Genomic DNA, 27,515 nt, shown 5'->3' with positions numbered 1-27,515 from the left:
AAACTAAGAGAGAACACATGGAATGGGAGAAGATATTTGCAAATGACATTACAGATAAAGGGCTGGTATCCAAGATAGATAAAGAACTTCTCAAACACAACACCCCAAAACCAAATAATCCTGTCAAAAAATGGGCAGAAGACATCGACAGACACTTCTCCAAAGAAGACATGCAACTGGCTTATAGGCACATGAAAAAATGTTCAACATCACCAGCCATCAGGGAAATACAAATCAAAACAACGAGATACTACCTTACACCACTAAGAATGGCAAAAATTAACAAGGCAGAAAACAACAAATGTCGGCGAGGATGTGGAGAAAGGGGAACGCTCTTACACTGTTGGTGGGAATGGAAGCTGGTACAGTCACTCTGGAAAATAGTATGGAGGTTCCTCAAGATGTTAAAAATAGAGCTACCCTATGACCCAGCAATTGCAGTACTAGGTATTTACCCCAAAGATACAGATGTAGTGAAAAGAAGGGGCACATGCACCCCAATGTTCACAGCAGCAATGTCCACAATAGCCAAACTATGGAAGGAGCCGTGATGCCCTTCAACGGATGAATGGATAAAGAAGGTGTGGTGCATATATACAATGGAATATTACTCAGTTCTTAGAAAAGATGAATACCCACCATTTGCATCAACATGGGGAGGAGGAGGGGCAGAGGGAGAAGCAGCCTCCCTGCTGAGCAGTGAGCCGAGCCCAATGTGGGATGTGGGGCTTGATCCCACAATCCTGAGATCGTGACCTGAGCCCAAGGCGCCCCAAAACTTTTTTTTAAAGCTTAACTAATTGGAATTACTCAAAAAAACAATCTTTTTCTTTGCTTATTTTAATTCTTAGATTTAAAACACAGATTCACAAAAAGCGGACATTAAGAACTGTTAGAATTATGGCACATTAAGATTGAAAGCTCATTTTCCTTTTAACCAAAATGTATTTATCTGTGTTATACCGAATAGAACGGTTGAAAAAAATGTGCATGCACACATCTAGTATATGAATGTAAATGCATATCTGAATATGCTCAGGAATAAAATCCTAACTTAAAAAATCCTAATATGAATGACAGACGTATCACTAAAAAGCAAGCATAGTATAGCAGAGATTCATTTCACTGAATATGAAAAGAGTTTAATAAAAGCTATTTAATATTCAATTTAGAATCTCATAGGCATAAGTGAACTTCCTGAATAACTATGCTGTTTACTGAGATCATAGAAATTAAGGGTGGAAATCTTTAACCATGATTTTCAAGGATATCTCTTCATGGACTACAAATAGCATATTCCCTAATGAGAGAACAGAAATCATATATATACATGAGATTCAGTGCAGCCACACTCTCCCGGTGCATAAATTATTATCTCGAGGGTCCAACAGGCATCAGACGAGAGTCAACTACTTTAAAATATGGCAGTGCTCATAACGTAGTCACTGGTGCTACCGAATTTTGTCAGTTTAAGGTTGAAAAGAGATGTTAAATAACATGGTGTCCAACACACTCTGTTATAGGTCCAGAAATTAAGCCAAAGAGGGGAGGTAACTTGCCCAAAGAGAAATAGTAACTGAAATGTAAATAAAACTCAAATATCCAGCCCCTAATTCAGAGCTCATTCCATAAATTCACCTGGTCTTTGAAGTGACCGGTTATGACAGGAATCTGATGTATTAGGTACTGAACAGATCTATTAAATACAAACAAAACACAACCTATTCTGAAAGTTTTTTCTCCACAAGACAGAGAAGACTCCCAGACAAACTGAAGAATTCAACTTCTTAAACCATCCTCTGTGCTTAAAGGAGAAGTGACAGGAGAAAAGAAAAACATTTTACCTCTTGAATTAAAAAGAAAGGTAACATTCGAAAGCTTGACATACCCTCTAGAAGGAGAAGCCAGATGAAGAGAATTGATATTGTATGGTGAGTAACAAGCTCTTTCTCAAGAGGGCATGTTTCTTTACATTGTAAATTGTAAAAATCTTAATAAAATCCTGACATACTAGCTCAGAAAAATCTAAAATGACTTCAACTTCTCATTTTCTTCCCTAAAATAATGGTTACTTCACTAGGTCTCAGTGCCAGGTTACGTGGGCACACAAGCACACGCGCACCCATACACACACACTTTACAAGGTACTTACTGAGCTGTAGAGATAGCCTTCACCATTCATGGCCACATAGAGGCTGGCCTTCACCCCTTGGATAGCCACCACACGCAGGCCCACAGGAATTAGATTGAAGAGGGCTAGAGAGGAAAAAAGAAGACAGAGAGGAAAGAATCAGTGACCTTCTGAATAAATTATCCTGCTTCTTAAGATGACTCTTTCGAGAATTAAAAACTATGAATTGAAGTTAGTGGGGAGAGACGGGGAGACTGAGGAGATGAGGAGAACTGGCTTCTTGTCTCTGCACCACCTTTAATTACCTATATGACCCCAGGTAAATCCCATAAACTCATCTGTAGCAAAGGGGTTACATTCCATTAGAAGGTCTATATGGGCCCCACAGTTTTGTTTCACAAAATGAGCACATACTCAAACAGTGTAATATGATTTTTTTCAAACAAATAAATAATTTGAACCAAAACATTCTCAACAGTAGAAAATATAATTGCGGACATAAGTAATAATAAAATGTGATTTTTATAACCTATGAAAGAGCATCTTATTTTCAGATTTTTCCCTGTGCTCCTAAACATTGTCTTGAATACAGAAGATAAAGATAAAAATCACTGGCTTATTCTTAGCTACGTTGGTGGAATGAGAGCATTTCTTTTTATAGTTCAATTCTTCTACATGTAAATGTAGATATATAAATAGATCGATCAATAATTGATAGCTTAAGCTCTAATTGATATATTTTATATCTCAGAGTATATATATACACACATATACACACATATCTATACAAACATGCACAAAACCACTAAAACCATTAAAAATTAACTTGTTAAATTTAATTCAATATCCTAGGATGAAATGGGAACCTGCTTGTAGTCTTTAAATATTTGAGTGGTCCATCTCTGAAAACATTCAACAGTCTACATATCCACTTGGAGAAGGTACTCGAATACCAGACAGAAAAACAAGAAGATAATCTATTTTTCTTCCAATAGTGCATTTTTATGAATTATATCCCTAGGACTACTCTAGTTACTGGTGCAATTATAAAATGAGCATAAGCATAAAACATTGCCCCTTCCCTGAAAGAATTCTAATTACATAAGAGAAGAACGTAATCATACAGGCTCTACAGATGACAACATGGCTATGGACTAAATAGTTCACAGCTGCATGCATAAGAGCGTGCATCTGTAGTTCACTTTAACATCCTGGTTTAGTTGGAAGTTCTTATCCCTCTTTTCAACTGATAAAATGTCCATCAGTTCTGGTCATCTCCTTAGTTTTGAATGTAAAATGTATGAAAATCCACCCAAGGGCTACTTGGAATGCCTGATTATTCTCGGTTTCTCTCAACTTGGGATGGTAAGCTAAACCACACATAAACACACACACACACACACACACACACACACACACACACATATTTGGCTTCCAGTCAAATGTTCAGTTGACAGTTGTAGAGGATCAAGCCTGAGACCAAAGGTTTACTATAGCATGTTTTAATTCCTAGATGTGCTTGACACTGGACCAGTCTCTGCCTCTTTGAACCTGTTTCCTCATTTGTCATGAAAGCTGAGATTAGATCTTACAAGACGCTCAAGAATTCTTAGCTAGCTCCATTTGAATCTGAACTGGTTTTGTTGTTCCTACGTTCTTACCACTGTCCTTGTGCTACTGAAATAACTTAAGAAGTACAAGACCTTAAAGTCTAGTTGGGGAGAGAAAGCTAAGACATATGGAATAATCTGATACAGTGTATAATTTTTTCTATAATTAAATATAATATATGCATTCTATATATATTCCCTATGTTACAGAAGTTCAGGAAAATGGAAGATCTGTGTGGCCTGAAATATTCAGGAAATGTCTCACATGGAAGATGAGACCCAGGCTGACACTTAAAGAAAGGGCCGAATTTGGGTAAGCCAAGTACGGAAAAACATTTTGGTGGGACAGGACTTTAGGTGGTTCTGGAAGATAATGGATGTGTACAGAAAGGGACCGGTAAATTGGATTTGATTCATACTAGGGAGACATGAGAATGAACACCATGTGGATAAAATAGGGATAATATCTGAATGTCTGTCACTCTAATCTCAGCGATCCAAACTTTGCCAAATGGAAAACAAGACGCGTGACGCATAAAGATTCGAGCAGCAACAGATTACAAAAAAAGTGTGAGATTTGCAGACAACATAGTTTCTAAACTCACCACTCAGAAGCTACTTGGCTTGGAGCCATTCATCTAACCTCTGCTTTAATTTTCCCATCTGTAAAATGAACATAATAACCCTTACTGCACAGTGTTTACGGAAGAATCAAATGCATTCTCATATGCTTGAAAGTGTTTCATAAACCGAGAGGTGTTCTCTGGATATTAGAGTTCTTTGTCATTACTCTATGATTCTTTTGCTTGTCAAATAAGGTTCCATAAGGTCTGATGTAACAACTGACATCATCTCACTAATATCTATTGGTTAATATTCAGAAGATTGCTTAATACTTTCAAAAAAATTAATACTTTATTTTTGTGCAATGCTTAATTTTCAAAATACTGATCAATTCATCTTTGTATCTGGCCCTCAAACACCACCACTATGGACTATTTAGGACAGAATGATTATCCTAATTTTTAGAAGGCCAAACAGGTTCAGAGAGGTAACCCAAATGAAACTGCACCTGAACAAAGGTTTTCTGGCTCTCTCATATGGTTATCTGCCTAAAATATTGTGTGTCCTCCTTCTTCCTTTTTAAGTTTAATTTCCCCTAGTATCCATTCCTATCTTTTCACAAAGTCAGACTACTTAGCTACATTTCTCTACATATCACGCAGCTGGCTGCAGTTATGGACTCAGTAATGGCCAATGAGATGCTGGCAGAAAGGTCTCTGTATACTTAAATACTCTTTCCTTAAAGGCAGCTTCTAGGTTCCCTTTACCCTCTTCTCAACCCTCTGTGTTATTGCTGTTTGGACTGGGATTGGGGGGGTTGCGGGTGGCGGCTGGATCATCTGAGACCATGAAAACAAGGGCTACCCCCAAGGGAGCAGTGACAGGTGAGCTGGAAGGAGCTGGGTCTCTGAGGACATTGTAGGGCAATGGCACCAGGCCAGCATTCAATTACCTAGGTCTGGCTTTCATGTGAGAAAGATAAGGCCTTTTATTTTAGTCTGTGTAATGCAGAGCCAACCCTAATCCTAGCTGACAGAGATTGTTAAAGAAAGCAGAGTTAATATGTAAGGTATCAACTAAATGTAAGGTGCTTCTACATGGTAAATAAATGCAACTACTGGAAAGTATCAAGTTCCATGACAATCTTATAAAAAAGAACAATGAAATCCAAAATTGTGCAGAATATCTTTCTAACCTAAAGATTTCCCAGGACAAATGCTAAGAACATTGGTCCATTTGGCTGAAACAGTTATCACAAAGCAACTCTAAAGCTGTTCATACCTGAGGAGAGCGTGAAAATTACTAAAGCTATGCAGGGACAAAAGCAAGAAGCTGTGAAAGTCATACACGAATGGGAAAGTGATATGGCTTTTACATGGCATGCTTTAGGAGATTTAGCAAGTCCGTTAAAAAAAAATCAGTAAACATTCTGGAATGAAACTCTCTCTGGGAGGCTCTGCATCTGCCTCCTAAAATCTTGAAAAGTGGCAAATGATGTATCCTTATCTGTGATTTATCTTCATTGTAGCACACAGGCTCTAGCTCACAGGAGTCCTTTGCTACTCACAAGAATTCCTCCCACGTCTCCAGTCTTCCTCTCCACCCTCCAAGCCACAGGCCTAACTCATAGTAAGCAGGCCACACCATTGTTCAAGCCCCTTGCATCTCATCAGGCCATTCCTCTGCTTACAACCTCTAGGGACTGCACGAAGTCTCTACCCTGACCCTCAGCACCCTTTGCAATCTGGCTTCAAATGGCATTTGGAAGTTGATCACCGGCTACTCATTCCATTCACCATAACTGACTTTATAGAATTTTCCCATTTCCTGAGTTCCCCTTGATCTTTAATGAGGCTAAAGTTTCTTTTCTTTTGTTCTCTCTTTTTGAAAAACCTGTCTTCACTATTCAGTCGCACCATGAGTCCAACCCAAACCCTTTTGAGATGGCTGTTTCCTTTTCTATGATTGCGTAATTCATCGGTAGATCTCTGTAAGAGCATTTGGAACATGGTATTATAACCATTTATTTACACATCTGTCTTCATCCCTAAAATGAAAGACTTCTGAGGGTAGGTCTCTGTAATTTCTACCCCAGTTATACGTACATATTTTATATTCAATAAATGTTATTGATCATAAGAGTCATGAAAAGACACATTTCCAGAATTTGTGGTTTTCTTATTGGAATAAAAGTGTTTTTTAAGACAAAAAAGAAATTAAAAACTTAAAAACATCTCAGCCTGATAGTAACAGTTATATATACACACTGCATACATTTCTGCTACATGATACTATTCCTTCTAATATATTTATTTACTGGTTCTAGTAATTTGATTGCCCTCTTCCTACTTTTAACCCCATATTTTTGCTTACTACATTCTCTGTGCTTGGAATGTTCTTCTTGCTATAGCTTCATTTTGAAACCCCTGCCATGCTTGAAATGACACACCAAATACCAAGTGCTTTCTCTCACTTCTAAGCTGCCCTTGTCCTGAATCTAGATAATTTTCACCACAATTTATAATTTTCTTCCATTAAAAAAAAAAAAAACATGTTTCTGTCCTAACCACAGGTAGACTGTAAGTTCTCCAAACAAATATCACATCTAAGACACACTTATATAATATGGAGAAAAGGAGAGAGGGAAGAAAAAAACAGAGAGACAGAAACAGAGAGAAAGAGACAGATTGAGAGAATATACAGAGTAGAATAAATTCTATTTCTATTCAGGATCCCAGTAAACATTTGCTGAAGACTACCATTATAAGCCAAAGAGAGTCCAAGCACTGAATCTGATATTCAGGCATTTTCTCAATCTTGTCCTTTCCTAAAGGAATATCTCATTCTAAACCTTTACGTAAATCTAACTCTTGTATTTTGAAAAGTGAAATGATGGAATTGGTATTCTTGGGATCCATATGAAACTCAATCACCAAACCACATGGAAAAATGGTTTGAAAAGGGTAATGAGGGGAAAGGATAGTTTCTTCAACAAATGGTGCTAGAAAAACTGGATATCAACATCCAAAAGAATGAAATTGGACCCCTATTTTATACTACACACAAAAACAACTCAAAATGGATTAGAAATCCAAACATAAGACCTGAAACTATAAAACTCCCAGAAGAAAATATAGAGGGAAAATTTGTTGGCGTTGGTCTCTGCAGTGATTTCTTGCATATAACACCAGAAGTGGGCAACAAAAGCAAAACTAGACAAGTGGGACTACAGCAAACCAAAAACCTTTTGCAAAGCAAAGGAAACAATCAACTGAATTAAAAGGCAACCTGAAAAATGGGGGGAAAATATCTGCAGACTCTATAACTGATAAGGTGTTAATATCTTACATATAAAGTAACTTCTACAACTCAATAGCAAAAACCCAAATAACCCAATTAAAAAATCACCAAAAGACTTGAACAGACACATCTCCAAAGACAATATACAAATGACCAATAGGTACATGAAAAATGTTTAACATCATTACTCACCAGGGAATGCAAATTAAAACTATAATGAGATACCACCTCATACCTGTTCAAATGGCCACTCTTAAATAAAAGATAGATAGATAGATAGATAGATAGATAGATAGATAGATAGATAGATAAATAGTGTTGACAAGGATGTGGAGAAATTGGGAAATTTGTATACTACTGATGGGAATGTAGAATGGTACAGGCAATATAGAAAATAGTATGGAGGTTCCTCAAAATTTAAATACAGAACCACCATACGATCTAGCAATCCCATTCCTGGGATATATGGAAAAAGTTGAAATCAGGATCTCAAAAACATATACGCCCTCCAATGTTCATTGCAGCATTATTTACAATAATAAAGATATACAAATAATTTAAATGTCCATGGATGGCTCATTGGAAAAAGACAATGCAGTATATACATATAATGGAATATTATTCAGCATTTAAAAAAAAGAAAATCTTGTCATATGCAATAACACAGATGAATCAGGAGGACATTGTGCTAAGTGAAATAAGCTAGTCCTAGCATTACTCCACTGCATTATTCCACTAACATGATGTATCTAAAATAATTAAACTCATGAGAGCAGAGAGTAGAATGGAGGTTGCCAGGAGCTAGAAGGAGGGGCCAATGGGTAGTTGTTATTCAGAGGATATAAAGTTTCAGTGATGCAAGATGCGTAAGTTCTCGCGATCTGCTGTACAACATGGTGCCTATAGTTAACAATACTAAATTGTGCACTTAAAAAAAATATGTCGAGTAGATCTTATGTTAAGTGTTCTCACAAAAAAAAAAAAAAAAGGAAAAGCAAAGGGACACAAAGAAAATTTTGGAACTGATGGTATGTTTATTACCTTGACTGTAGTAATGGTTTCTTGAAGGTATACATATATCAAAACTCAACAAATTGTATACATCGAATATGTACAGATTTGGGGTTTTTTGTATGTTAAATACACCTGAAGAGAACCGTGTGTGTGTGTGTGTGTGTGTGTGTGTGTGTGTGTTTAAGGAATGAAGGAAAATGGTAAAAAAAAAATATCTAGTAGATGAATTGCATTGATACACTCAGTTCTCTACTTTTCCTTGCATTTATATGCTTTGCCATATAAATTTGTAATGCTCTAGAAGGATATTCTGCCCTATCCCTTGACACGGGGCTCAACCACATGACTTGCTCTGGCAAGAGGATGTTAGCAAATGCAAGGAGAGTCTGAAAAAGAGCTCATTTTTTCCCATCGCTCATTTTGCCTCTGCCTTTGCATTAAGAACATGCACAGACTAACCCACTGGTGCCAGGAAGAGGATGAAAGATACTTAGAGCATCACAAAGTGGCCTCAGTAATCCAGCCAAGGCAATTCTAGATCAACTGACAGATAGCTGACCTCCAGATACGTAACCAAGACAAAATCTACAGAGCTACTTGTCAACCACCCCAGACAGATGAGACATAAACACTGCTGTTGCATGACATGGAGGCTATGGGATTGCTGGATACACAGCATTAATGTAATATTGTAATGACTAGCAAAAGTTATTGACTGGGGGAGATAGGTGATGGATTTGAAATGCCCTGATACCATACAACCAAAAATTCTCGTATTGGTAACAATCCTCAACATGTACATGATATTACCAATGATGAGCTGTGAAACTAAAATAAACTTTAATAAATTGAAATAAAATTATAAAGGACAATTTTTGATGAATCATGCTACAAGAAAGACTGAATGATTTTTTTCAGGAAATAATTACAAGATTGTTGTCATATGAAAAGATGTTCAAAGGTTATACACACAAATAATGGAAAAGAAATGCACAGACTTGCATCCATCAAGTAATTAATTAAAATATTAACCTTCCCTAGATCTTATCATCTTTGTGATAGCTTTCAGCTTTTTAAAATTTGATCTTTTGTGACTTATTTTCCCACTTAATTTTCTAAGGGAATACCTAAAATTGCATAACTTTTAGTACCTACAAAATTTCAGTCAGTCTCAGGTTGAAATTTAAGTGGCAGGAGAGGATGAAAGAAAAGTAACACATGAGGAAGGAAAACCTAAAAAGATTATATTCATGGAATGCCTACTTTTTTTCAGGAATCATGCTAGGCATTCTGACATGTAAAATGTCACTTTTAAAATAAGTATCTCACTACTTGGCTTTATTTCAGGGTATAAAAAGTTCCAACTTCTTTTTTGGGTACCAAGTGAATAAAGAAGGGAATGAAAATTGTCATCCTAAACTTTAGGGTATGATTCCATAGCCTTAGCCATGTGAACTCTCATATGAAATCTTGTAAGTATCTCTATCACGTCTCTGCTCCAAAACCATGTATTCTTTCCATAAATATCTGTTGAGCACTTAGTATATGCCACATGTCGTGCTTAGGACAGGGAAATAGTGATGTAGCCAACAGATGTGGTCCCTGGAGGATAAACCTTCACCTGTAATCCTTCCTGAGGTTCCTACTATTCTGTGGGCAACTCGAAAGCCCTGGAAACTGTTGTTATTATTATCCTTGTTGCCCAGCATATAGCATCCTGGTCTCACAAGCCACTATCCAATATTTGCCAAATAAATAAATGAATCAGCAGTGGTTTCTTTTTAAGCTTCCTTATGCATAGCTTTTCTTGGTTGTATTTCCAGCATCCAAGAAAATTAAGCATGCAAGAAAAGCATGCAAGAAATTAAGCAGACAAGAAAAAACTGACAATATTTACCACATGTAGAATATATTTAAATACGGAATCTAAAGGGGCCAGAAAATTTACATGACACAAAGTTTGAGAGAACAAAATCACAGGATGCATGGGGCTGGTGTGTGTGAACGCTGAAGCGGGTTTTAGAAGGAAGGAAGAAGAAAGGAAGAGTTTGGGGAAATCTGTTACAATCAAGATATTAGACTTCTTATAAAATTATACTGGACCTGAAAAAAGTACCTTGTAAAAGTGTTCTGTTCTTATCCAACTTAACTTCTACCTGACTGTTATCCACACAATTCCCATGACAAAAAAGGTAGCAGTCAATCCAAAACACATCAGACAGCATTTACCATGACAACCAATGAAGATACAAAGGAGAAGGAGAAGAGGAAGAGGGGAAAAGAAAGAGAAAGGAGGGAGAAAAAATTATGAACTCATTATGAACTCTTCTTTACAACAGGTAAATCTGGTATCTTCCCAAGCAACTTGTAAGGACGGCTTCCTTATTGCTTGTAATAGTGAACAGGTATAAAAGAGCATAATGTCGTGTTTCCAAATTCTGGGTTGAACCTGAAGAATAGGCAATGGAAAACATGCATTCCGCGACCTACTAAAAACCCAAGTTAAATTTACAGTGGAAGATAATGAGAGAGAATACAGATATTTGGGTTTATAATCTGTGTACTCTCAATATCAGATTGTCTTGAAAATTATAATTTCCAACCCACCAAAATGTTCTCAATAAAGATACTTCATTACAGTGTGAATAATATCATATCCTACAAAAATCTGAACCTAAAATCAAGTTGGCACTAGGTTATTTTTCCTTATAATCCTATAGTCTCCTGTAATAACATTTGTAATTATAGTATTTATGGTGATATTTGTAAGTCACTTGAATGGTTTTTCATTAGTCATGAAAATAGTATTTATTTCTGGCCTTTATTTATCATTTACTGAGGTCAATTCTTCCCCCTCTTCACTTTCAATAGGAAAATCTCATAGAATAGTTAACAATCTAAGAGATAGATGTCTGGGCTCTTAACTCCTCCAACACAGAAGTGGTCATAAAAATTATGGTATAACAGAGTATTCATTCAGGCAAATTAATTGCTGCCTCATTCTAATTCCACACCATTACCCAACACTTACCACATTGCTTTTTCATATTTATATGTTTGCCTGAATCTATGAGCAAACAAGGAATTTTTCGAGAACATGAAATACATTTTTTTTCATTCAAGGTACACTGCACAGTAGAAGCTTAAACAATTGTGGTCATTGAGCTTAACTCTCTAAAATAGCTTTCCTTCCAGAATTTAAGGGAAAGATATGATAGCCCCTACTTTAGCTTTTAAGGAAACAAGAGTAGGATGAAGACTGAACTTGGAGGATACAGGTCTCAGTCATGAGCTGTAGTTCTACCATTTAACAGCTTTGTGACCTTGGTGACTAGAAGTAATGTAACCTCACTGAGGCTTCGTGTCCACTCTGAATGTTTCACTGACTTGGTATGATGATGAGTTAAGATAGTATTTTTAAAATACTTGTTAAACTATAAAAGTAAAGTACAAAGTATCATTGCTGATGTAGCTAGAGCTTTCTCAATGGGTGGGGGGTAAGGGACGCTTGGGTCATCATTATCTCATAAGTTTCTTAAGATATCATGGCCGAAAAAAAAGCAACATATTTCATCTTATATATTTAAGATTCAGTGAGCAAATATAACTATGTATTTAAAATAAAACAATGAAAACAATATAAAAACATACTTTAGGGTATGGTGATTCAGTGCTTTCAGTCTGATGCCTTACCTTATAAACAATTGGTCAAATAATCCAATTGTCTGATTTATTTTCTCCCCTAAATTTACCGACATCTGGAACTGATGAGTGGTTTGGGGCTTAGAGACTTAACATTGTTTTTCTAAGCATTGGCCGATAGCAAACATTGTGAATTTTCAACATAGTGAAAATGAGCAACATCATGATCCCTTTCTTGGGCAGAAGCTAGTAGAAATGTTGCCTTAACTCTGGCAGAAAGCCTGCCATTGGTTTTTAAACCTGATAGTATCATAGAACCTTTCCTGTGTTACTTCAGAAGTGTTCAAAAACTAGCATAATTAACAAGTCAATTCCATGTCATTCTTTTTCTTAAGATGAAAAATGAAGCATGTCACCATCGATAATGAAAGCAAATGCCCATCACCACTCATCCTCTGCAGCCACTTTGTCTTACACATCAGACTTGTCTTATGGTCCACATGAAGAACTCAGAACAGCGCAGGTGTCAGTCCAGATCAAAGGGCAGAAACATCCTCCAAGAAATCTTTCATATTTCAAAGGTTTTAGATTTACATCTTCCACAAATCTTCCATCAAACACTAAGTTGCCAAAATTGACATTACGGCCTATTAGGTTTATTCATTAATTCATCACATATACTCCAGACACTGTGCTAGGCACTTGTAATACACTGACGTAAAAGACAGACTTGGTACCTGCAGTCATAGTGGTGAAAGTCTATAAAATAGGAAAAAATAACTCCACATGTGAACTCTGCAATCATCGGATGAGGGCACTGAATCTCGAAGATGTGGTTTTCCCAAGGTCATGAAGACAGCCAAGAAAGGACTAGGATGTGAACCTAGGTTCTAGTGGCCATAAGGCTATAAAATAGTGTTGCTCTTGAGAAATAAGAGAGAATTTCTAGTAACAACAATCTAAGTAGTTGTAAAGGAAGTGAGGGGAAAAAATGGAACTATAATAAATACATTTGGAAGCCTTAAAAAGAATTTGTCAGCCAAGCAGAAATTTCCCACTCAGAAAGTACAAAACCTTTAGTTCCTTAGTTAAAATTACACACAGACAACAAAAGCTTACTTGCTTTCGAGATGGTTTAGACATGCACAACCGAAGCTCTGCCCTTCATTATCATTAACTACCAAAACAAGAAAGCACTTCTGAAAATTTGTGCACACAATACTGATGAGCAATTACATTTAAATAGTGGGAAGTCAGTGAAAAAGCCACAAGGAAACATTCACAATTCCACTCAAGTTATACTGACACTGACACCTAAATGTTATATTTACTGATCATGATTAATATATGTATATATACTATATAATATCTATGATATGGTGTAATATGTAAATATAAATTATATTTCTGCTTCATTCCAAAAAAATTAAGTGGATCTATAGAAATAAATGTGGTAAGATTTTTTTTTTTTAGAAATGGAGGAGGAAAAAAGAATTTGAAAAATAAGAGGATCAGTATTCTATACTTTAAAATGTTTCGGCTCATTTCTCCTATTGTCCCTACATACAAAATTTTTCCAAAGTACATCTCATCTATCATTCGATTGCAATTGCTCAGTAACATTCCTTGGTTCCCCGTGTCCTAAAATATAAAAGTGTAAACTTCCCAGGTGTCAGGTAGCACTCTAAAACATGGTCCTGTGATACCTCCATGTAATTTCCTTGCTAGACCCATTAGTCAGTTAATTTGTCCCCAAGATGGAAGGAGCTTTCTCCACTTGGTGATTCCGTGCCTCTTCATCTGAAATGAAGTTCTCCTGATCTTAGCTTATATATTGTGTTCCTATTCTTCAAGGCTGTTTAAAGTCCACTTTCTCTGAGCACTATTGCTTTTGGAGCTCTCTTCCATCTCTGAAATCTACTGATTTTTTTTTCCCTAATCACTTGGCAGTACCAGTTCTACCTGGCATTATTACGTTTTATTTTACATAAAGGTTCAATCTCAACTTCATCTACCATTCTAGGAGCAGCTAGAAAGCAGGAATTGTATGGGAATCATATTCATAACTTAGTAACTAGAACACACGTCTCCCTCAATATGTTGGTGTTAATGGAGATGAAGTCTGCATACAGCAGGCATATGTGAAACTCCAGTCATTCTGTCGTAGCCTCCCAAAACTATGTCTTAAGAAGATATCTGAAGTTAGGCCACGATGACTGTTGTAAAACTATAGTGATGTCTAAACAAAACAAATGAAAACAAAAGCAAAAGAATTGAGTGATGTCTGCTGTGGACCCAGGAGGGGCTGTTTACTTGTCATCTCCAGCTTTTTTTATGATACGATCTCAAGGAACATTCCATAAAGGGACAGCAATGATTTGCAGGGTACTTAACAATAATATCTTATTGTATAACTCTGTCCCAAGTTTTTCGCTGCATATTACTACCTTCTGGGAGTTTTGTTTGTTTGCTTTTAAATTCTGATTTACCTTGGCCACTCCCATACCAACTAAATAAAAGTCTCTGGGATTGAATCTAGGTATCAATATTTTTTTTAATTCCTCACATGATTCCAATGTGCAGCACTGCTAAAAAGCAATTTCATATTCAGTAGGTCTGGGGGTAGTTCTAACCAGCTCCCAGATGTTGTTGTTGCTTATCGAACCTTACCAGTGAGTAGACAAATCTCCTGCAGCTTACAGGAAAGGCAGAATCTCGGGCCCACCAAGACCTACCGAATCAATTTGTATGTTCACAAGATTCCCAAATGATTACTAGGCACCTAAGATTCAAGAAGCACTGTTCAGGCGCAGTGGTTCTCAAAGTGTGGTCTTATGAACTTGTTAGAAATACAAACATTCAGCCCTTCTTCCAGACCTACTGATTCAAAAATTCTGGGAGGAAGGGCCCCAAAACCAGTAGTTTATCAAGCCCTCCACGTGATTCTGATGCCCACTACAGTACAAGAAGCAATGTTCTAGAAGAAGTCACTGTTCTTGCACTTCACTGCATGTCAGAATCATCTGTGTTATTTTAAAATACTGATGCCTTGGTCCCATCCTCAGAGATTCTGATTTTATTGACCTGGGCATCAGGTTTTTTTAAAGCCATCCTGGTGATTCTAATGTTCAAAAATTTGGGAGCCATTTTCCCAGAGGACTTTGACATCAGTGGGAAGTAGACTATCTTCCCTTGCATCTTGATAAGACTTACTCTGCTGAGATCACAAGCAGATTCAAAGGACCCAGAAGAGACCATGTGTAACTGTATTCATTTCTACCCACTATGAAGGAAATTCCAAGTGCAGTGGGGTTGAATCTTTCCCAGATTCAACTTCAATCAAATTCTCTTCAAGACGAGAAGGCTGGGTCTAGGGCCCAGCAGAGTGTTGAAACTGCATATGAGGCACCAAGAAGGCCTATTAACAATTCTTCAGGGCTCTGTTCAGTCCTACACTTTCCCAGAAATTACTCTTGTTCAAAATTCAGCAGCATAGATTTCTCCTCTTCAGACTTTTCAAAGCACTCTCTTCCATGAAGGTAGTTTGATATTATATACTTTAAGTCTTTACATGTAATTCCCATTTTACAGATGAGAAACTAAGATTTGAAAGTGCTAAGCAAATTGACCAAGTGTATACAGCTGGTAAATGGAGAAATGCACATTAATTTCCATAATTGTCTGTCTCTGAAATTGTATGGGATATTCACAACACCACACTGCTTCCTTAAGGATCATAACTGATCCCCACTACATGCTAAAGTAACAATAAAATGATGTCTTCTGCCAATACCTAAGTAAGAGGGAGCAAAGAGAAGCTCTCTTTAGGATATTTTTAAAAATTCAATTAGAATACTATGGAGTGGGCTTAGTAATGCTGAACAGACATATTTTGACATGGGAATGTGCTCCACACTCTGTCTCAGTGTCAGGAAAAGCAGATGTACTAAGTGCAACCTCACTAGATCTTGGCGGGATGCCTGCTCAGTACCACTCTATCTAGGCTACTGAATAATACATGGAAATATATACACACACACACAAACACACATCCTACACACCTCAAATTTCCCAAGTCAGATACATGAAACGGGCCACCAGATTAAGAATGTTAAAATTACTGTATAATCATTTACTATTTCTAAAAAATACTATTACTAAAAAATATTTTAAGGAGCGCCCCAGTGGCTCAGTTGGTTAAGCGTCTCCCTTAGGCTCAGGTCATGATCTCCGGGTCCCGGGATTAAGCCCCAAATCAGGCTCCCTGCTCAGCAGGGAGCCTGCTTCTCCCTCTCCCTCTGCCTGACACTCCCCCTGCTTGTGCCCTCTTACTCTCTCTCTCTTTCTCTCTCTCAAATAAATAAATAAAATCTTAAAAAAATAAAATGAATTTAAAAAATAATTTACAATGTAAATGTATCAAACATATTGAAGAAAACTCCTCTGGAGTTCAGTGTTCACGCCATCTCAAAATAAACCACCATAATATTTTACAAGTAAATCATACTTCCTTCAAAATACTTTTAAAAAGTGTTTGAGAAAATGTAGTGGTATGATTTAAGGGAACGTTCATTATACACTAGGAAATATTAACCAGGAGAGAGAAACTCAGCGTAGAGTGGGTAAAGGCATTAACCCTGGAATTAAATTCGCTGTGTACAAATCCTGGGTTTACCATTTAATATCTGTGTGACCATGGGCTAATTATTTAAACTCCCTATGCCTCAGCTTACACATCTTCAAAGTGGGCATGATTATAATACCTGTTTTATAGAATTCTTGTGATACTTAAAGGAATAAAACTTATAAAATTACTCAGTGAACATTAACTATTATTATCTGATATGCCTCAAATTCACGTTTTTTCCAAAACCCTCAGGGAAAATATGTAATTCATCTTTTATAGTTCATGGTACTATGCTCTGGAAAATATCCATCCACATCAGAATAAAGTTATGATTTATGCTTAATAAACTGGTGGCTATAAACCAGATACCTAATCAAACCAGAGACACATAAGAAATCCCACTGTCATTAATTACTGTCTCTATTAAGTTTGAGAATGTAGGCAAACCTGCTTAATCTCTGAAGCAATAATTTGTATTGAGGAATGAACACAGGAGGGAGATATAATGGAACTGAATTTTCCTTACTCTACTTTGACCAAATCAACTTCCCATCTCAGAGCCTCAGAAGCAGGTAATTTCAGCAAGATTTTAACAATCTCTAATTTATCACAACTCTAAAACCCTTTTCTCCTACTTCAAGAAACCCACCCCCCTTTTTTTCTTACTTTTTAAGCACCATAGTGTATGGTTTCTGTTCCCTGCAAAATAAGTTTAAATTTAGCTCCTGGTCCTGGTTGAATAATAAAAGCAATGGCTCCCTCTCTCATGGGTAAATGTACCACTTACATACTTTCAGAAAATGATGCCTCTGTAATTATCACCATGAATATATATTCACATAAAGCTTTGAAGATACATTTAAAACTGTGCAAGAGTGTCTTCTTTTACTATTATTGCTATAGGGTTCACTTTTCCAGACTAAGCATACTCAATTTTCTTCCTATTTCCATAATGGAAAATGACTTCCTTATCCATCCTTTGAAGTCTCTTACATTGTCTGTCATTCTCAAAACAAAATGCAAACGTGATCTAATTTGCATTAATCCTTCAAGCTGGGTGTCTTTCAACAAAGTCACATTCGTTTTTGATGGAGTTGTTCTGAGAATTCACTTGCATGCATTTATTCAACGAATATTGACAACCTAATATGTGCCAGGAGATAGAATATGTGCCAGTGCCTAATATGTGCCAGTGCTGGAGATAGAATGGTGCAAAATGCAGACAAAGCTCCCTGCCCCTGTGGAGCTTTTATTCTAATTAAGCCTTCCAATTTAAATGGTAGTGTGATTATACTATTATTACTACAAATTAACCTATCCATAGCCATTATTAAGGCATTACCCATTATTAAGGCCTTATTACATGCCAACACAGAGATAAATCAGACAGTCAATGACCTCAAGAAACTTATAACCTGAAGGAAGTAAATAAGTCACATACATAATAAACATATACAGATGAAACTGCATAAATTTCTTAAGAGATGTTTATGCAGGGGCGCCTGGGTGGCACAGCGGTTAAGCGTCTGCCTTCGGCTCAGGGCGTGATCCTGGCGTTGTGGGATCGCCCCACATCAGGCTCCTCTACTATGAGCCTGCTTCTTCCTCTCCCACTCCCCCTGCTTGTGGTTCCCTCTCTCGCTGGCTGTCTCTATCTCTGTCGAATAAATAAATAAAATCTTTAAAAAAAAAAAAAAAGATGTTTATGCAGCGTATGCAGAGGAAAAAGAAGGACTTCCAGTTAAAGAAATCAGAAAAAGTTCTCAAAGGCAATAGGCAGTTGATCTTGTTTTTAAAGGATGATATAATTAATGAAAAAATAACATAAGCAAGTACGAATGAAGAAATTCTGTGATATGTATATGGGGAACGTCTTAGTGGAGGAGGGACATAATAAAATAAGTAAGTATAGAAGACAGTGGCAAGTGTTCTGGAGGAAGAACAAAGTCAAGTTGCCAAGAGAGAGTGAAGTGTTGAAGACAAGGATTGAAATGTATAGACTAACCAGAAAAGGGCTCCATGGGAAAAGGCTTCACTTTTGAGTAAAGGAATGAAGAAGACGAGGAAGGTGGCTATTTAGATATCTGGAGGAAGAACATGCTAGGAAGACATGGAATGCTGGTACCAAGGGCTTCTGGAAAGAGCATGGTTGCTGTATCTGAGGAACAGCAAGAAGACTAGTCAAAGGAAAGGAAGCGGAACATTCAGGAGGTAATGGGCAGGATTATGTAAAACCATATTGGTCATAAAGTGAACTTGGCGTTTACCCTTAATGATGTGAGATGAAAGAGACTGAACAGAGAAGCGACCTATCTGACCCATGCTGTAACTGGGTTCTGGCTGCTGTGGGGATAACAGATTGAAGAGGGAAAGCCTTAAGCGAAAAGATCGGTCAGGAGGCAATTGCAAAAGTCCAAAGATGAGAGCAGCCTGGTCCACATAGTGGCAATAGGGGTATTGAAAGTGGTCAGATTCTGTTATATTTTGAAGTCAGAGTGAATTTACTACAGTTTTCAAATTCATTGCACAAACTCTTGTACTATTCACTCTTACAATTTTGCCCTTTCTAATGATGTGTTTAAAGGGAAAATTTTAAGGTTTTCAAAGATAAAACCAAAATCCGTTGCCAATGTATAGGCTTTTAAACTTTCAAATCTTTCAAGGATATTGGAGATAATCTTTTCCAAACACCTCACTTTACAGAGTAGAAAACCAAAGAACAGAAAGCTTAAAGAAGAACATGCAGTGAAATGGGGACAGGACCTGGACTGGAAACCAGGTTATCTGACTCACATCCCAAGCCTCTTTGACATACAATTAGTGATATTTAAGTGTTTTATACTCTTTCTTTGAAGTTGTATTCAGTCATTTTGATTTCACAACACTGAGTAAGAGGTATGCCAAACTCAAATCTCTTCAGGGCTGAGGCAGGTAGGAGGGAAATGTGGGGGAAAGCAGGTACATCCACTATTTGAATACATTCATTTTTTCCCCCATGAGGTGTGCCAGCTAGATGAAACATATCTGCCATAGCCCTCCAGTGTTGGAAACTGTCCATGGCTATGCTCCACAGAAGGGCAAATAAGGACATCACACTCTACAAGGTGAAACACAAATGCAGATAAGGAATTACAGTCTAATGTGCCTTGTGCAGCTGTAAATGTACACACAAAGTTCAGAAACGGTCTGGTGAAGTTAGTGTGGGGTGTTGTGTAAGGGTGGCAGGTGTCGGAGAAATCTGGAGAAGGCTTCACACAAAGGAGAAAAAATTTGAGAACAGTTCTAAAGTGTAAGAGTGGCTTACCAACAAAGTCACGGGGTAAGATTAGGGAAGTCATTCCAAGTAAATGTAATTAGCATGTGTAAAATGTCCAAGATATAGGTTTACCTGTATCATTTGTGTAATTCCCCCAAACCTATGTTTGATCATAAATCCGTCTAGAATGGAGCTCTGACTCCAGGTATAAATCAAATAAAACATTCCATTGTGTGTGTCTTCTTTATCCATTCATCTATTGTACGTTAAATACACTGGAATTAAAATAAAATTTTTAAAATGTGGCTACTAGAAAACTTAAAAAAATGTAACTGATTCCACACGTTTGAGATACCACAAAGTCTGAATTTCAACATGCTTTGCGGGATGCCTACAAATCTATGCTTTCCCTATTACACTAGGAATCAGGTACCAGTAGAAGTAGGTGTGGCAGTGCCAAGACGGAGATTGCCTTAATCAGCAAACATGAACGCTCCAAATCCCGGGGGCAGAGGAGAGTTACCAGTCTTACCTACGGCACTGCATCAGAATCATCGAGACAGCTTGTCGAAACAGAGATTGCTGAGCCACAGCCCAGAGTTCTAATTCAGTATGTCTAGCACGAGGCTCAAAAATGTTCCCAGATGCTGCTGCTGGAAATGGTCTGGGGACTACACACTGCATGAACCACTGACTCTTCAATACCCTAGCTCAGCGCTTCCACACTCTTTCACATCACATCAGCTGCCACCATTAAGGATTCTACTTGTTGAAATGGTGGCTGTCTACGTATGAGCTCCCTGCAAACAAGTACTCTCTCATCCATGTGGATGAAGATAATAATAATAGTAACAGCAAAAACAACTAACAATGGTTATTGGGAATTACTGTGTTTTAGGCACGATTTTAAGTACTTTTCATGAAACAATCCATTTCATCTGCACAACAACCCTATGATGTAAGTTCTATTATCATTCCCACTGAACAAATGAGGGAATTAAGATATGAAGAGGTTAAATAACTAAGTGAAAGATAGCCTGGATTCAAATTCTGGCTCTATCATTTATGTACATGACTCTCCAGATCCTTACACACACCTTGAGGATATTACATAGGAATTTGTAAATTGAAGAAGATTTCCTGCTGGTAATGTACCTTTCAGAACAAATGGTATTGTTCCGAAAAGGGAAATGGAAGCCACCAGTCAGTTTTTCTGAGATACATTCCCTTCCTCATGAGAACAGAAAGGCTTCTAAATTCTGAGAGATTCTCTGTTCCTCTCATTTTTGTACAATCAGAGACTGTTTAAATATGAGAAATTTTATGTGATTTGCTCAAGGTCAATGCACTGGTCACCTCACAGAGCCAGAATAAATTAAAGACAATCTCAGCCCTCAGCTCTTTCTAGGGATACACCTGGTTAAGTAGCACCCGTAAGATTCTTAACCACTATGCATACTGCCTATAAATATGGCCATAAATAGTCACAGAGCAACTAGGAAAAAGGATCATTTCAAATGGTTCATGTTTTTCCTTTACTGACTAGAGGGACACATGAGGACAGAAGTCTTAGGATTGAAAAGAAATACAAGACTAATAAGAAGGAAAGAGGTCAAGGTTACAGAAAGTTTAGAAAGTTATTCCCTTGTGATTTTATGTGAGTGGTAAACTATTCAAGGAAATAATTGGTTCTTGTTCATGTTTTCCACAAGTATTATCTGGAGGTATACTCTTTCAAATTAAAGCACTGTCAACAAAAGCAAATTTCTAACAAATGTTCATTACCCTTCTTCTAGCAATTGAAATCAAAAGGCATTTTTATCTTTCTTTAAAAATATCAAGTGAAGTAACTGCATTCATAAGCTAAGGATAAATATTAATTTGATTTTGAAAAAATACAGCACTGTCAGAATAACAACATTACCACACTACTGCTTAAGATTATGTAAATAATCTTGCTTAAAGAAAATCAGCAGGATAACACACGTTTCTTCCTCTTTTCTTCCAACTTAAAGGTGTGATTTCACACATACAAATTGATGACATATTTGTTAAAGGATAGATGATAGTAGAAGAAAATAATATCCCTGTAATTGGATATGGCACAGTCCTTACTTTCCCATGAAAACTATAAAGTGTATGCTCTAGTGGGTGTAAGAGATGAACTCCTTGTCCAGGAAGGCCCCTGGTTAGGGAGAAACACCTCCTTATAATTCTTCGCAGCATCCCTTATGTACTTGATAATTTTTCCCAACTAACCATGTGGATCATGCTTCTGTTGATAGTTTAGCAATACAGAGCTTCTGCTGGCTTTGGCTGTGTCTATATACTTATGGCTGGTGGTGGTATCAAAACATCATATGTTTGGTATTGTATAGAAAACATAAGTGGAAGACTACATTTTTAAGTTTCCAATCGGATTTTTGAAACTCAGATACAGACCATTTTGAAATGTTTCTTTATGCTGAACTCATGAGAAATTAGGTTTATTCATAAAATCTGAATAAACTATGTTTGTATTTGTAATCAGTAGTTAGGAACATAAAATAGTAGAGGTCTAGAATCAAAAGATCTCAAGAAACAGATTCCATATTAGTTAAATATTAAGTACAAAAGTCAAACAACAACTTGTTAAGACAAAGCATGGGAGATTGTTTAAAAAATCATTTTGGAATGAATAAAGCCTTTTTAAACAGGAAAGAAAAACTGAGGGTGTAAAAGCATACTAAAATAAAATAAAATAAAATAAAATAAAATAAAATAAAATAAAATAAAATAAAAAAATAAAATAAAATAAAAAAGCATGGCCAAGTAAATTCAGAGACAAGCAACAAAATGAGTAAAAACGTACAGCTCATATAACAAAGAGCTGATTTTTTAAAATATAAATAGATTTCCTACAAATGTAGGTTTATATCCTACAGACATAAACAGGTATTTTATAGAAAAAGAAATGAAGATGGTTCTTAAAATATATGAAGTGCTCAACCTAACTCATAATAAGACAAATAATGTTTATGTTTTTAGGTAACAAAGAGCCAGAAGTTTGATAACATTGTGCTGACCTAGAACATAAGGAAATAGACACCCTCAGTGTAAATTTGTATGATGGAGAGCAAACAGATATCTATCAAAATTAAAAAAGCATATACCCTTGACCCAGGAATTCCACTTCTAAGTATCCGTCCCGTAAGTACACTTGTACACATGCAAAATTACTTATGTACCAGGATATTCTTTATAGTGTTGTTTGCATTAGCAAAATATACAAAGAACTGAAATGGCCTTCAACAGAGAATTAGGTTAAATAAATTATTCCATGTAAACACATACTAATATGGAAAAATCTCATAGATATAACAATCTAAGTTTAAAAAGATACTGAATAAGCGTTAGATAGATGATGGAGAAAGAGATGATATAGATACAAATATAGAGGACTGTATATGTTGATCAATGCATAGACTACATCCAAAAGAATACCAAGAAATGTGGCCAGGGGGCAGAGAGGAGAAGAATAAAAAATTGCTTTTGACTATGTCAGTGTCTCCCAGGGAAAGAAACATACCCATGGTTGAACAAAGTTGAGTTTAATGACTCAAGGCAAGGAGGAAAAATGCACTCCATGGTCAAGCTGGGATGTCTTAGTAAGAGGGTGTAAGAAAGGACTTAGAGGATTTGGTCTTGGGTTAGGCAATTTTAGGGTGGGCTGAAAGAAATGTAGATTTACTCCCAATTGATGCTCTAAGGAAGTGAGTGTCATTGTATGATTGGGTATGTTAATAAATATTATCTTTAAGACAAGAAGAACAGACCAAAGTTAAAGCTGTGTTTGGTGAATTAGTAAGCAGCAGGATAGAGAAATATTTGATCATTTTGTAGTTTGAACAGCATTCTTCTTTTTGTCTGTGTTCAGACATGATTACACAGTGGTCTTGTCTTTGTCTTGATCCCGCACAATCACAGCGGCCTTGTCTGATTGGGTGTTCTGTGAAATTGTGTGTACTCAACACAAGTACCCCAAGGCCAGCTGGAGTGCCAGGCTAGCTCCTGGATGGCAGGGACTGTTTCGCTCTTTCTCAATAGCATTCCCTTTTGCACCTTTATGGTTTTACACTATATACTTATCTTACCTATTCAAAATAGTTTTTAAAAGAATCTCAGGACTGGGATTCCCAGGGGAGATGGCAGAGTACGAAGACCCCTGGCTTACCTTCTCTGATGGATACAACTAGCTAACACATCAATGTAAATAACTCAGAAAACAACCCAAAGATTGACAGAATAAACTCCATAACTAAATGTGCGTCAAGAGATGAATGGATAAAGAGGAGGAGTACATACATACAATGGGATATCATTCAGCCATAAAAAAGAATGAAATCTTGCCATTTTCAACAACATGGAAGGATCTAGGAAGTCTAATGCTAGAAAATAAGTTAGAGAAAGACAAATACCTTTTGACTTCACTCATATGTGGAATTTAAGAAACAAAACAAATGAACGAAGGGGAAAAAAAGAGAGAGACAAACCAAGAAACTGATGCTTAACTATAGAGAACAAACTGATGGTTACCGGAGGGGAGGTGGGTAGGGGATGGGTGAACTAGGTGACAGGAATTAAAGAGCACATGCTGAGCACTGTGTAATGTATAGAATTGTCGAATCACTATATTGTACACCTGAAACCTAATATAACATTGGATATTAATTATACTGGAATGAAAATGAAAAGCCTTAATAAAATTTAAAAAATGAATCTCAGGACTGAAGGAGACCTTAAAAGTCACTGAGCCCTGAAACTACTGCAGTCACCACCACCTTCCTCCCCCTTCCCACACCAACAGGGTTTTCTTGCGAAACCTCCTACAAGTGCCAATACAGCATCTGCCTGAATATCTCTAGTTTCACCATTATGCTACTTTGTCAGGCAGCTCATTCCATACTCAAATCACTGTTCATATACTTTGTTCAGAGGGAAAGAGAACAATACTTTTGGTTATAATATCTTAATGGTTTCCACCCCAGCATGTTTGACCTCTTCAAATGCATCTTCTCCTAGGGCAACTAGTAGAGCAGAATAATTACCTTTCTAATTTTATGTAAAATATTCCTATTAATACTCTCCACAGTGCAATTGCCTTTTTTGTGCCACTGTTCCAACACAGTTTTGTATCTTTTGTTATCATTACATTTGCAGAGATTCTTATCTGTTGCTGCTGACAAACCCATTTGTTTTTGTACTCAATTACATGTAATTAGTCTTTTCTTCATGAACAAAAGAACAGGTGTCTCTATCAATTCAATGCTAGATACCATGGTAAGGTTGGTTGGACGTAATGATGTCTAGTGAACCGAACAGCAAAATTCTGACAGATGCTCATAGTAACAAGATTTTTTTTCAAACAATCAAATGCTTTTACTCCTGCCCACACAAAGTAGAGAAAGAAAAGTCATTTTCACATCTTAGAGGCTTATAATTTTCTATTTTAAAAAAAATGAGTAGAATTTAAATCCTCCTCTGATGTGTTTACCCTTCATCCCCACTAAGAAAAAGTATAAATAAAAATTATTTGCTCTCATTGGAAATTTTTCAGTAAAAATATGTGTGTGGGGGGCTGGGGAATCAGAATAAAGTATGTTAACTGACAAACTGGGAAAAACATGAATTAAGTCTATAGCTCAGTTAATAGTATTGTACCAGTGTTAATTTCTTGGATTTGATAATTTTACTGTTGTTACATAAAATGATACCATTAGGGGAAACTGGATGGAAAGTATATAGGAATATCCCGTATTGCTTTGTAATTTTTCTGAAGTCTAAAATTATTTCAAAAGAAAAAGTTAAATTAATATTTGGGTGGGTGGAGTATTTATCCAATGACTCAGAGAAACTTTTGTATATATGCACAAGGGGACATTCATTCATTCATCCTATTTTTGCTGAGTACTTATTACATATTAGAGTTCATTCTAAAGATAATTAAAGAGCAAAACAAAATTTTTTCCCTCATGGAACTTACATTCTCCTGGGAGGAAGAGGAAGATCGAAAATAAAAAAATAAACAGCAACTCTGTGTGTGTGTGTGTGTGTGTGTGTGTGTGTACAGTGGTTATAAGAGCTATGAATACAAAAAAGGGGGGTATCAGAATAGAGAGGGCCAAGGTAAGTTGTGTCAGTTCCATGTGAAACTGTGTATAGTTATTCGACTTACTTGGGGATTCAATCTATCTTCCTCAATTGATAATGTTTCGATTTTTTAAAAAAGCTGGATGGATGGTGCTGACAGGAGACATTCATATTATTGTCGCCAGCCACCACATTTTATAGAAAAAGAAACAGATCAAGGGATACCTCCGGACAGCACAGGTGACACAACTAAGCAATCTCCCTGATTCCTTCCATCAATACTCGTAGCTTCACTAAATCTACATGGAAGTACAGATGCAACAGATGAAGGTCTTACATGGAGAGAAAGGCATGCTCATTCTTCCATACCCAGGTGAAAACATGAATCATTTAAAAAATGCATTCCAATCAATAAATCAATAAATCAATAAAACAAAGAATGCATTCCTACAAACAAACACAAACCAACAATACAAACGACAATAGGCTAATCAACTATGTAGGAAACTGGGTTGCAATGTTTTATAATATCTTTTCTGTATTGTAATTCATATCTTGTCATATGTAATATGAAGTGAACAAAGAATGATTTAGAAGGGGTGGACAAGAATGTGTTCACACTTTAGGAATTGCAAATCTTCCCTCAAATTTTTAATTTTAATTTAAAAGTTATTTCACCATAAAATGTAAGGCTTCTTAGATTATCTTATGCAGTTGGTAGATTGTCACACTGACCACAAAATCATATCCGTCAGAAGACAACTCAATGGGACATATACTTGATGAGTATTTACTATGTGCTCAACACTACTGATCTAGCAGTGAATACGGACAAACTTTAGGAAGCAATATGGCACCCTGCAAAATTTTAAGACAACATGAATTTCCCCCTGGGTATCTGTATATGATTGTGCAGGAACTAAAAGATATGATGTGAGTGATCACTCTTGACTCTGAGGCTTGTATTCAAATTCTTCTGAAATGCAAATATACTTTGTCATACCTTGATGAGTTTGCTTAAGTTATTAAACTTGTCAACTCTATGCTTTAATTAGTTAAAAACTAATTCCAGGGATATTATTAACAAACTTTGAATATCTGGCATTTTATTTTAAAAACTTACAGGTGAAATTTCAGGTCTAGTGGTCTTTATTATCCTATTATTACCAAAACATCATCATACTATTTTTCTTTTTAAAACAATATGAAAGAAAAAAATATATTTTCCTTTTAAAATCAATA

General features: G+C 36.5%; 1 protein-coding gene across 3 annotated transcripts in view; it reads right to left on the bottom strand.

Annotated features, from left to right (window-relative positions):
- Window positions 1-27,515, bottom strand: part of FGF12 (fibroblast growth factor 12) — a 563,174-nt gene that overhangs the window by 185,450 nt on the left and 350,209 nt on the right. For all 3 annotated transcript variants that reach the window (XM_034661117.1, XM_034661110.1, XM_002927247.4), the window contains one exon: window positions 2,153-2,256. In XM_034661117.1, coding sequence (XP_034517008.1) covers window positions 2,153-2,256 — 104 coding nt within the window. The remainder of the gene's footprint in view (window positions 1-2,152; window positions 2,257-27,515) is intronic.

Source organism: Ailuropoda melanoleuca, chromosome 1 (assembly GCF_002007445.2).
Source record: "Ailuropoda melanoleuca isolate Jingjing chromosome 1, ASM200744v2, whole genome shotgun sequence".
In the NCBI taxonomy this organism is placed as follows: Eukaryota; Metazoa; Chordata; class Mammalia; order Carnivora; family Ursidae; genus Ailuropoda; species Ailuropoda melanoleuca.
Note: the sequence above shows the minus strand (reverse complement) of the source record. Positions and strands in the feature narration are given on the sequence as shown.